Source organism: Protopterus annectens, chromosome 12.part0 (genome assembly GCF_019279795.1).
Source record: "Protopterus annectens isolate FY-2018-M chromosome 12.part0, PAN1.0, whole genome shotgun sequence".
Classification (NCBI taxonomy): Eukaryota; Metazoa; Chordata; order Ceratodontiformes; family Protopteridae; genus Protopterus; species Protopterus annectens.
The window spans coordinates 1,249,406,696-1,249,420,567 of NC_056746.1; the positions used below are offsets into that span (position 1 = coordinate 1,249,406,696).

Consider the following 13,872-nt stretch of genomic DNA (forward strand, 5'->3'; position numbering starts at 1 on the left):
AACTAATAGGATCTGTCCACTAACTAATCCAACTGATAACCTCGCATTTCTTTACCAGTTAGTATTTCACTACTAACTACCCAAGCACACTTCATTACTCACAAACTCTGTCTGATATCAGCCCTATTACATCTATTACTCTCATAGTTGTCAAAGTACACTAACAAAATGTTTCACCTTAATAGGAAATTCTTAAATCTAGCAGGACAACACATCACCACTACCTCACTGCTTTTACTCCTGTTCTCCCTCACCTCATACAATTACCTACTACTATCCACCAATAACCCCGGCAAACCTCATCACTGTACTACCTAGATAAACCATTAAACTGTACCATTCCTCCAAGTCTGTTCTATACCAACCATTTAGATTACCATGCAAAGAAACTCTAGCTCCTAACAAGCATATCCCAAACCTGTCAAAAACACAACAAACTACAATATAAGTTCACCAAACTACTTGTACACCTTTTAATGTGATTAAACCACTATGGAGACATACATCCTAATCCTGGTCCCATCCCCCACCCCCACTGACTACAGCTAGCAGCCCTATCACAGTCAACTATGGACTATTACACAGAAAAAAATATTTCCTTTTCCTACTTAATAAAAATATAAGAAGTATTAGAAATGAAGTTCATGATCTGCATGTCTTACTTTCCCGACATTGTTTTATTAACAGAGACTTTCCTAAAGACAAGTAGTAACAACAACAAAACTATAGCACCAGGATATAATATACTACGTAAGATAGGACAACCAGAAAGGGTGGGGGAGTAGCTATCCTATTCAAAGATCACCTATCACTAGACTGTCTTGATATAGACATCCCTGACTTCAGAAAGGCTGAACTAACCTTTACCAAATTAAAAATCAACCCCAAAAACACATCAACATCATTGGTGGTTACATCCCACCAGGAAACAATATTTCTATACTAGAAAACATACTACATTAAGTCTCTAATTTTCCCCAAAAGAAACAGTCCTGTTGGGAGATCTCAATATTGACTGGCTAGACTGCTCCTCTCAGAATCCAAGATCCCATGCTAAACTACATGGGTTCACCTAACTCATCACATCTGCCACAAGAACTGACAAATCTTGTCAATGGCAGTCTATCCTTGACTGGATTCTGGTCAAAAAACCCTCCTTATCATCTCTGGCAGATTGTCTTCATGATGGTCTGAGTGACCACCTACCAACTTTCCCTGTACGTACCTGTACTTATCAAAATAATCAAACCATGTACTGCACAATCAGAAACAAAAAGGGCTTTAACCCACATAGATTCATCAGCGCCCTAAAAAGCTGTAACTGGCATTCTCTCAAACAGCTGCCCCTTAATGACACCATGAAATATGTATGTGTGTGTGTATAGATATATATATATATATATATATATATATATATATACATATATGTATATAAAAATATGTATGTGTATATGTATATATGTATATATATATATATATATATATATATATATATATATATATATATGTGTCTATATATATATATATATATATATATATATATATATATATGTATATATATGTATCTGTCTATATATATATATATATATGTATGTATCTGTCTATATATATATATATATATATATATATATATATATATGTATGTATATATATATATATATATATATATATATATATATATATATATATATATATATATATATATATATATATATATATATATATATATATATATATATATATATATATATATATATATATATATGTATATATATATATATATATATATATGTATATATATGTATATATATATATATATATATATATATATATATATATATATATATGTATGTATGTGTATATATATATATATATATATATATATATGTATGTATATATGTATGTATATATATATATATATATGTATATATATATATATATATATATATATATATATATATATATATATATATATATATATATATATATATATATATATATATATATATATATATATATATATATATATATATATTTATATGTACATTTCAGCAGAGGCCCAGGGAGAAAAGCTCCAAAAGCATACATTAATAACAGAGAAAAAACAATAGCTATGAGAATATTCATTCTGGGATATATTTGCAGAAGAAATATTAGATATTAAGAAATTATTAAAGATGTACACAAAATTATATATATATATATATATATATATATATATATATATATATATATATATATATATATACTGCCAGCAACCGGGAAACGCAATAAAATCCACTTGTTAAACACAAGATAACAATAGCGAACACGATTAAAATCCACTTTATTTGCACACGGTAGCTCAAAAGCAACCAGGATTGAACGCTTTGTTCCCCTAACCGGGGATTTTATCAGAAGTAAAGAATGTAGATCCTAAATTACAAAATAAACATTCTTTGAACTGCAAAACAAACCCAAACTTGTAAAACAGGACAAAATCAACTACTACCATAATATTCAGAAATAAACACTAGAACAAACTACAAATGTTCTGGGATGCAGTTAATAATATACTTCTAAAAGTAAAGCAACTACCCATACTCCAACCTCAAACAGCAACTCTGATTATATAGCAATATTTTCATGAAAATCATGTCATCGAATAAAAAAAAAACCCTGCACCCCCCCACTCCCCTGCTACTTATATAAATAAACTCCGAGATCACACTACAATGGGGAAAATGGAATATTCCATTATCCTCACTGTACCGCACTCTTGCAAAACTGCTCACTGAAATGATTTTCACAAAAGTGCATTTTCATTTAAACACACTTTTGCTTAAGTGGGATTGGCTAAGTCAGTTTTGATAAAGTGTAAATTTGATGGGTCGAAGTAGACACATATATATATATATATATATATATGTATATATATATAGTTACCAACACCTAGAACATAGAAAAGGGTATATATTCTTTCCTAATATAACTTTCATTTTGTTGATATTTTTTGCTTATTTATTTTTGACTTTAGGTATTTTATCTGTTTATAATTTTGCTGTCAATATTATACTGTTTGTTTTAAATGCACCCATATAATTACATGCATACCTTATATTTTATAAGCGACACCAACAACAGATGCACCGTTTCCAGATAAACCTAAAAAGAAAGTTACCTCAGAAACTACTGTAAAAAAGCAAAGCAAGAGAAGAAAGGAAGCAAAGAAAAAGTAAATGAAATGTTGGAGAATGTAATAAATAAAGCAACAGAGGTAGGAGACTAGATAGAAAAGATGGAGACGGAATACAAAGGGCACATAGAAGTATGTAGCCTGAAACTGACTTAGTCAAGCAGACAAATCAAGATGTTTTATTCTTTGAAAGAAATACAGAAAGCTTTATGGAAGGATTATTAGGTATTTGTATAAGTTAAATGCATCAAAGTCTAGGGAAGTTGAGAAACTGTTGTTATGATTAAGTACTGTTTTTTTAAGAAATGTGATATAAAAAGTTTACAAAAGGGGGTCCCCTTGTTGTGTCTCCCGCTGACGTTATAGTGTAGCACAAAGTTTTCATGATGGAATATTACATGTCTGTCTCTTACTTTAATACCACATTTCTCACAATCTTAGACTCTCACGCACAGTCTAGGGCCACTAGAGTTAAATCGAATCCAGCCCCATGGTTGAGAAAAAATACCATAACTAAAATTAAAATAAGGAATAAAGCCTGGTCACAATGGAAAACCACCAAATCATCTACTGATCACCTACTGTACCGCCAGCTCAGAAATTACACAAAAACTCCATCTTGAGAGACAAAAAGGAGTATTTCTATCACCTTCAGTAAAATAATCAAAGTAACCCACAAACATTTTGGTCAGGTATTAATAAACTACTCCAGCCAGGAAGAGCCACCACCCCTACCCCATCAACATGCCAAGGCTCGCAACCAAAATGTATAGCCAACAGCTTTAACACCTTCTTTACAGAAACAGCCTAGGCCCTAGCCAACCAGCACAACTCCACTTCAAGAAATAACCACCCTCTAGCACTCAATAGCAAACTATCCTTTAACTTCAACCCTATCTCAGCCAAGTACATCAGGAAATTTCTTACCAAACTAAAACCCACCACACTAACCACAGATCTCCTCCCCATCAAATATCTGCAAATAGCTTCAGATGCCATAGCCCTACCCATGTCCATCTTAATCAATAGCTCCATCAAAGAATGTACCAATAGCTCCATCAAAGAATGTACCATACCCTCCATTTGGAAAGTATCACGTGATACCATTACATAAAGGGGGGAGTTCTACCAAAATGTCCAACTACAGGTCAATCGCTATACTGTCCTAACTAGCTACAATCTTAGAAAAGTGCATTCACAGTCAGCTAATACATTTTCTTACCCACAACAAGCTACTAGCCAATTCACAGCATGGATTTAGGCCCCATCATAGCACAACAACTGTGCTCCTCTCATTCACCAATACTATTGACAATGCAGGAATAATGGACAACTGTCATCAACCCTCTTTCTTGATCTCTCCAAGGCTTTTGACATGGTTAACCACCACCAACTTATTGACACACTGGAAACTCTGTCCTTTAATCAGCTGGCCGTTCAATGGTTCCAAAACTTCTTACTGGGGAGAAGTCAGGCCATGCTTTGGCAAAACAACTTGTCCTCCCTACTCCCAATCACTTTTGGGGTTCTACAGGGCTCAATCCTGTGATCACTACTTTTTTCTATCTTTATAAATGACCTCCCCACAGCAATCCCCAATGCCACCTGCATTCAGTATGCTGACGACTCCACTTTGATTTGTACAGCCAACACTCCACTCGAACTCCAATCCATAACCTGAGCAACATTTAATACCATTTAATACCATTGAAAACTGGCTTTCTAACCGCCAACTGATCTTGAATCCCAAAAAAAAAAATCTAATTATTATTATTCATCCCAACCCAGCAGTCCCCTCCCACAGTCTTTACTGTGACTTCTAGCAATGGAACTATCATCACTACAGATACCCACACAAAACTGTTAGGGGTGCACATAGATAACTATCTTAAATTCAACCTCTGTGTAAGCCAGACCATATAAAATACAAACAAAAGAATTGGTTCACTGTATAGGAACAGGGCATTCTTAACCCAAGAAACTAGACACACTATTGCCCGCTTTCACCTCCTATCAGCACTTATGTATGCATTCCCTGTACTTACCAACTTGGCTAAGGCTCTAAGGCTGAACTAAACAAACTATCACTATATTACAATCACATAGCCCGTTTCACCAGCAACTCTAAATTTTATTCACATCAATGTCAAAACCTCAAACTACTCAACTGGCTCGAATTCCCTAATCTCCTTCTGTACAACCAACTTAATACAGCTCATGAAGTGCTTCACCACCCTGATAAGGTACCTACTCTCAAATCTTTAATAACTTCCAACACTAGTGCACGGCCACTCAGATCCACTAAAAAACTACTATTCAAGACTACAAAATCCCGCAACTCAGCAGGCAACTCCCTCTTCCCCAACTACATTACCAAAACCTGGAACCACTTGCCACCAGATCTAACTCAGGAATCCTCCTTGGTTAAATTCAAGAAAAAAATCAAACTTTATTTCACATCCCACTGGATATGTACCTGTGCTAAACCTGGGTGACCTTGGACCTCTTTCCCATAACCCTGTCTAGCTCCTGACTTTAAAACGCAACCCCTTAAGGCATTTCTTTTTAGCACAATATTATATTCTCCTCCCCAGGAATTTTTGTCCACTTCCTCCATGTTTTATTATAAATAAACAGTGTCACTTGGAAAACATGTCCCCTACAAATTCTGTTATGACTAAAGCTATGAACGAACTCTGTTGTATTTGACAAGTAATATATCTTACAAGCAGTGCATCTTTGTTTGTATGACTAACTGTATGTTTTGTTTGTATGACTAATTGTATGCTGGAGCTTTTCTCCCCGGGCCTCCCCTGAAAATGGACATTAATCCAGTCGGACTCTCCCAGTCAACAAATGTAAATAAATAAATGTCCAGAGACAACAGGTCTATTTAAATTGTACACATTTGCAAAACTATTGAAGAATCTTCATGTGTATATCTCAGCCTGAGACTTGATCGGGGTATAAAAGACTGCAAGGAGGCATTTATTAAAATGTGTTTAATAGATTAAAGGCATCAATTAAGTCTCAGATGCATGAGATGTAAAGACTTTCATTCCTACAAATGCAAACTGTACTTTATGCACCAGTGGTTCAAAACAACAGACTTGACATTATTCACGATTTGTAACTATGATTTCTGCCTGGTAGTAGAACTAGCTACCAAGTTATTACATTCTTCAGAATAATACACAACCTCCAGGTAGAGTGGAAACACCCCATTGCTTATGTATAACAGTGACACAAATATGCACGTTATATCTTGTCCATGTTTACGTTATCCTATGTTGGTTTGTTTAGTTATGAGAGATGCACGCTCAGATTGCTTAGCGTAAAATGTTGAGGCACTGAACAGTGGGTTTTAAACTTATCTAATAGTATCAAAACATTCTTTGCTGTATTAGCCTCTGAGGTACTTATAATAGAATTAAAGGTAATAACTAGAGGAATGTAATACATGCTATTTCATAGAAGAAATATAAAATATGCATATTTAATAATTAATAGACAATGTGTCATCCCCTTTGGTAAAAACTCTGTGCCCATGAACTACCACATAGGCAGCAATCTACTTAACACCGAATGCGTGATAAGAGACCTTGGGACCCAGGTGGACAGTAGTCTCTCCTTTGATAGTCACATCGCCACAGTAGTCAGGAAGTCCTTCTTCGTGGCACACCTCATCATAAAAGGGTTCTCATCCAGGAAAAAAGAGGTAATTGTTCCCCTCTACTCGTCACTTATTAGACCCATTATAGAGTACAACGCCCCTTTTGGAATGTACCTCACAAGACATCTGCAGCAGCTGGAAAGGCCACAGAAGTACCTCACAAAGAGGATTACTGGCCTCAAACAAATGCCCTACACTGACAGCCTCAACAAACTCCAGCTTTACTCCGTAGCATATTGCCTACTCCGAGATGATCTATGCCTAACATATAAAGCTATGCCAAACCCAGAGCTGTTGGACATGCTACACCTAAAGAAATCCCAATCCTTCCAAGCTACATGCTCTAGGGACCTAAACCTTGTCACCACAATAAACAGGACACGCTGGAGGGATAGATTCCTGTCCCAGAGACTTCCTATACTCTGGAACAAGCTACCCATCTATGTCAAGCAAAGTTCTTCATCAGCACTCTTCAAGAAAAATCTTGATGAGTGGATGGGAAATAGGAAATACACGCCGAGGATCACTTCTGTGTCTCTGCTGGACAGTGGCACAGGAAAATAACTTTCTTGGGTGGCCTAAGCTATGGAGCCTTGCTGGCTAGGCTTATTTAGGCCCTTGGGCCAATAGCCAAGTACCTACCTGTGAACCTATGAATGTAGTAGGTATATGGCTTTAAATACCATATTATTTAACTATAGGGAGATACATGCCATGTGGGTACACATACCTTGTAGAAGCAGTTTAGAAAAACATCACATGGAAGCAGAACCACACACATAATGCCTGTGTGGTTTATTGAATGTTTTGGCAAACTCCCAGGTATTGTGTCAGACGTTTTATTTCTTCACTTTAGTTCTAACTTTTAGTTAGTATAGGGTATGCAGTTATGCTTTAATATGTACTTTGCATACTATTGCTTGGTTAAATGAGATTATTGGTAAATGCAATTTTGTATATTAATTATTAGTTATTTCTTAATAAGCACTGCTACGTATGTTATTCAGTTATTTACTTACTTTGAGCCCTAGATGTTTTAAATTCACTTGTTTTGGTATATGCTATGACTTTAACATCTTTCTTAGTGAAATACTCTATAATTTGTTAAGATTAAATGAATGTGCAGTTTTGTACTGTGCTAGAATGATGCAGCTGTTTAATCTTATTACTGACATCGCAGTAATGAAATAAACTACATGCTTACGCTACAGCATAACCTTAAGATTTATACTAAACTATATAGCATAGGTTCCCCTGTTTTTTTGTATTTTATCATATTAAGTCTTCCCGAAAGGCATTCTCAGCTGTTATTAATTACTGTATTATCTGTTATGCTTTTATATTTAGATTCTTATTTTTTATAATGTTGTATTTACTTTTTATTCTTAGTAATGTATAAATGGGTATGGTTTTGAATAAAAACATGTTGTTTTCATAGTACACCATTTTTTGATAAGCTAGAGGCAATTGGCAGTTAGAAATCAGAATGATTCAGCTGTCAGTGGTATTTTATGTAATGCTTAGTGTTAAATTCCAATTGTATTCCTCCTGTATTTCATATATTAATTGTAGACCATTTTGTGAAAGACATAAGGAATGGCAGAGGTACTTAGTAAACTGTTGATGTGACATCACAGCATGGAAAAGCTGCAGTAATATAACTCACAGTTTATCTGCAGTGTGATAACAGTTAATCCTTTTACTTTAGTCGTCACTATCTGGCAGCTTTCTTCTAGTTATTTAGCATACCTTAGCAGAAGTGCCTTTTCAGAGATAAGCCAATAGTTTCAGCCTAACTTGTAATACAGTATCTGTGGTTTTTGATATGAGAATGAGTATTTAAAGATTCAATACAGCTGCACACTAATGATTTCTTATGTGTCTCTTCCGCAGCAGTTTGCATGTGTTTATTATACAAATTGCTGGATGATCCTCATGTTACTGGTAACGTAGGACTGCTAAATACATGAGACTTGGAATAGATGTTCTTCCATTTTAAATATTATTTCAAACATACCTGTCAGTTATCAGGCAGGCTGTATGTTAATGTTTACACACTTGATTCCACTTTGTTTTGAATTTCTACCCTAAGTTTGATGATGTGCTTACAAAAAAAAAGTGACACGTTGACAAAAGTTAGTGATCTTAGAGTAGTTGACATACGACAGAAATTTAAGCACATATTTTATTCAGCAACATCAGCGGTTATATTTTGTTTACAGTAGTCTGAACCTTGAGTGATGTCTTCATAAAGACATGTCAGTTTGGTTATTTTGTTTATTAATGTTCATGTCATTAGTACAAAAATAATGCTACTTGGTTAACTATTTTAAGTCAGTATTATTTACCATATTCCTTTATAGTCTGAACCTTGAGTGATGTCTTCATAAAGACATGTCAGTTTGGTTATTTTGTTTATTAATGTTCATGTCATTAGTACAAAAATAATGCTACTTGGTTAACTATTTTAAGTCAGTATTATTTACCATATTCCTTTATAGTCTGAACCTTGAGTGATGACTTCATAAAGGCATGTCAGTTTGGTTATTTTGTTTATTAATGTTCATGTCATTAGTACAAAAATAATGCTACTTGATTAACTATTTTAAGTCAGTATTATTTACCATATTCCTTTATAGTCTGAACCTTTGGTGATGACTTCATAAAGACATCAGTTTGGTTATTTTGTTTATTAATGTTCATGTCATTAGTACAAAAATAATGCTACTTGGTTAACTATTTTAAGTCAGTATTATTTACCATATTCCTTTATAGTCTGAACCTTGAGTGATGACTTCATAAAGACATGTCAGTTTGGTTATTTTGTTTATTAATGTTCATGTCATTAGTACAAAAATAATGCTACTTGGTTAACTATTTTAAGTCAGTATTATTTACCATATTCCTTTATATCCTAGACATATTCTGGTCAAAGTGAGGGCAACGAAGACTACGAAATACCTCCTATTACTCCACCTAACCATGCAGACCCTTCTCTCCTTCACTTAGTGGACTCTGAGCCTGGATACCACCCACTGTGTCATTCCATTCCAGCCAATGGCCTGCTACCATCGTACTCCTATCAGAACATGGACCTGCAGACTCTTATGGTGTCGAACATGTTCAACCAAGGCAGCCATCTTCTCAGCAGCCAACCTCCCACTGTAAGTACTTAGCACTTTCTACTAAGGCTAATGTCTTATTCATTTCAGTGAATTATAAAGTAACTATTGACTTTTTCCTGCAGCATAATATTTACATACATAGTTGTATGCATGTATCTCTTGAGTGGTTTCTTATCACAAAGGATGGTTTATTTATTATTATGCCAGATGTCACACATTATGTTTTTTATATGTCCAGTCTAGTGCTGAATTTTATTTTCCCCTTTAAAACTTGTGTAAATAATAGGCCCTGATGTTTAAATATTAAAGTAAAATCATTTATGATGTACTGAAAGTCAGAGTTTTGGTGGAATAGCTTAAAACACTCCACCCTTAATAGAAATGATGATATGGCTTGACATACAGACTTAACTTATTTTTTTTACTTGCAGTTTGTACCATTCCATAAAGGAATTTCCTGTAAGCAATAATAAACATAAAAAAAAAAAGGGAGAGAAAAGGGATTTTTTTTTTGTGGCTATTTGCATGAACAAATGGGCACATGCATGTAAATATAGGATGGCAATAATAGAACATGTCCAATTACATATCACGTATTATTAAGAAATAAATGTGTGTGGGAAGGTTAGAACTGAAGGGGAGAGAGATGTGGCAAAGAAAGAAATGCAAACTTAATGCGTCAAAGCTGTATAAGTCTGCTCCTCCACACCACTAGAAGTGTCACAGGAAGTACTAGGTGTATTGCTGTACCTTCTGTGTGAAGGCTACAGACTGGTGTCACAGGAAGTACTACATGCATTGCTGTACCTTCTCTTCTGAGGCCCCAGACTGGTGTCACAGGAAGTACTACATGCATTGCTGTACCTTCTCTTCCGAGGCTCCAGATTGGTGTCACAGGAAGTACTACATGCATTGCTGTAACTTCTCTTCCGAGGCTCCAGATTGGTGTCACAGGAAGTACTACATGCATTGTTGTACCTTCTCTGTGGAGGCACCAGAGTGGTGTCATAGGAAGTACTATATGCATTGCTGCTCCTTTTCTGCAGAGGGACCAGACTGGTGTCACAGGAATTACTACATGCAATGCTGTACCTTCTCTGTGGAGGCTCCAGACTGGTGGTACATCTTACCCATTTAACTTAATCTCAAGAGGACTAATCCTAAACTGTGTTAACTCTGGCACTAGCCATCACAAAACCTTTACTCAAGGCCCTCTACCTCATGAGACTCTCCTGGATTCTGATACTATGCAGATTTATGAGACAGTTTACAGTTTTTTATAACCCTCCTGCATAAACTGATGATCACAATCAACCTGCCACTCTCTATATGATATCTCAGCAAATGTCTTACTGAGCCATTATTCCATAAAATAAATGTTATCTTGATCTCCTCCACTGCTCCTTCTTTCAAGCCAGTTTCCTCATATATTCTCAGCTAATGCAATTTTCCGTAAATTCACATTTTGCCATCAGCATATTTTCTCATTCTTTTATCTACCCGAGTTCATTCTCAAGTATTCCAAGCACCTCCACCAGCTGTACCACCTCACTGTTTACAACAGCCACTGCATTGTGTAACAGTACTACCTATTCCACCTATAGCACCTCATTGTTTACACTAGCCACTGCATTTTGTGACAGTACCATCTCCTCCAGCTGTAACACCTTGGTGTTTACACCGGCCACTGCATTTTATAATAGTACCACCTCCTCCAGCTGTACCACCTCCGTGTTTACACCAACCAATGCATTTTGTGACAGTACTACCTCCTCCAGTTTATACCCGTCACTGTATTTTGTGACAGCGCTGCCTCTTGCTGTGCATCCCCCACACAGGGACCCCATCTCATTTGTAACACCTTCCAAAATGATAAAATAATCTTTCAATTTTTTTCCATACCTGTTATTGAAACTGACAAAATGTGCAGACCATGGCATGTTAGTCAATCTTCAGGGCTAAAGAGTGGCTTGTAAAAGGTTTTTGTGCTTGCTGATGTTCAAGCAAAGATTTTGGAGAACTATGCTCCATAATACCATATCTCTACATATGAAAAGGGTTCAGATGGTAACTGCAGTTTGAAAGTTGCACAGTAAGGGAGCAGCAGTCTGCTTCGTATTGGAAGCAGTAGCAGTGTGTTTTGTTTTGGAAGGGACAAACTTACTGGAAAAAGATGTCAGGAGAAGCAGGGGATCTGCACAGAGAATCATGAAGGGCAAAAATGTGTGGTGATAAACAGAAAGGTGAGAAGAAGTAAGTCACAATAAGAACTGACCAAAGAAGGTTGAAGAGAGATGGAGTGAGGGACATGTAATCAATGGGAGGTCCAGAACAATAACAACTGCAGCAGCAAGAAGGATGGCAAAAGAGGGGTAACACAAGGTGAAGATAACAATGCCTTCATTACAAGGTCAGACAAAGAGGCAGATAATGAATGGTCCGATTCTTTGCTCACACTGTGAACCAAGGTGACGGGAGGCTGCATGTGGTTGCTCTTACCAGGAAATTAAAGACAGGCTACCTAGTGGTAAAGAGAAATGAAGCCTTGACTATGTGCCAGCCAACCAGAGCTTAATTTATGACTCAAGTGTCTAAGGGAGCTGTCAGGGAGGGTGAGTGTGCCTATTGCAGAAGGGAGGGCTTATGCCAATGTGGTTGGACAGTCTGAGTCCTGGTGGATGCTGGAAGAAGGGATCACTGCGCTGGATATGTGGGATGGCTAAGGAGGTGATGTTGTCCTAGGTTCTAGGGAGGTCATATCTTCAGGGGCCAAGCTTTATTGCCCTCCCAGCCTAACGGTGTTTCATTGGCCAGAGTGACCAGTAAGGCTATGAAAAATCCTAGTTTGGGCAAACAGTGGTGCTGGAGGTACCTGTCCTGCTCTGGCTCCAGGACCTTGTTTACCACTGTCCCTTCACACTTCTCTGGGTTCTCAACCAGGGGATAGTTCCAGACTAACATGGGAGACAGTACCAGACTATCATGGGGTATAGTGCCAGACTAATGTGGTTCTCAATATTCTCTCCATAGCAACTCCAAATCTGGTGGGGGGTTAATACTGGGGTTGGAGGGTGAAGCATTACTAGGGGTGCTTGGCAACTGATGGTCAAGCTACATACACTACCAAAGATCAAACAAACAAAAAAGGAAAAAGACAATATGGATAGCATAAGATGATTGTAATGCCGTGAATGAAATTCCCCAGGCTTGACAGAAGAAGAGAAAGCAAGAACTATGAAGGAAAGAAAATAATATAAAAAATATTAAAAAGAAGAGTAAGGATCGTATGTGCAGGGAAAGGTGACCAGTCAACAGGTGGGCCAGTAAACAGATGAAGTGGTAAACAGAAGTACTCCACTGTATATATTTAAACCCTGTGCAGTGACTGAGGCTTTTTGTTTGCAAAGTGTATAGTTTAGCTTTTTTATCTATTTTTCTGTCTTTTCTGTCTTATGTCAGTTCCTTGAGCAAAAGGAAATGATGATAGGAGAGATTCAGTGAATGTAAAGATGGATGGCATGAAGAGATGTTGGAAGAGTTGGAAGATTCAAATATCAGGCTTGAAGAGAAAAAAAGTATTGATAGAGCGTATTAGGGTAAGACAAAGTAGATTTGAACACTGACTTTTAATCAATGACTGAAGCTATATTTTTCCTTTCAGACTTGGGCATAGGTGTTTGTTTTTCAATGACTACATGATTATGGTTGCAATTAATATCAAAATTATAAGGAGATGCTATGGGTCATGGGATCTTAAATTAAAAATTGATTAATTAATAACAGATTCTGTGTTTTTGGGACTAATGTTAAAGTTGCACTTGACCATTTCAAGTTAATGAACAAACACTGCAATTTGCGACGGGGTGGGAGGATGCTCAAAGGGTGATAACTAAACTAAA

General features: G+C 36.2%; 1 protein-coding gene across 3 annotated transcripts in view; it reads left to right on the forward strand.

Annotated features, from left to right (window-relative positions):
- TOX2 (TOX high mobility group box family member 2) overlaps positions 1–13,872 on the forward strand; it is a 1,557,917-nt gene that overhangs the window by 766,613 nt on the left and 777,432 nt on the right. For all 3 annotated transcript variants that reach the window (XM_044090259.1, XM_044090258.1, XM_044090260.1), the window contains exon 3: positions 9,767–10,012. In XM_044090259.1, the coding sequence (XP_043946194.1) occupies positions 9,767–10,012 (246 nt within the window). The remainder of the gene's footprint in view (positions 1–9,766; positions 10,013–13,872) is intronic.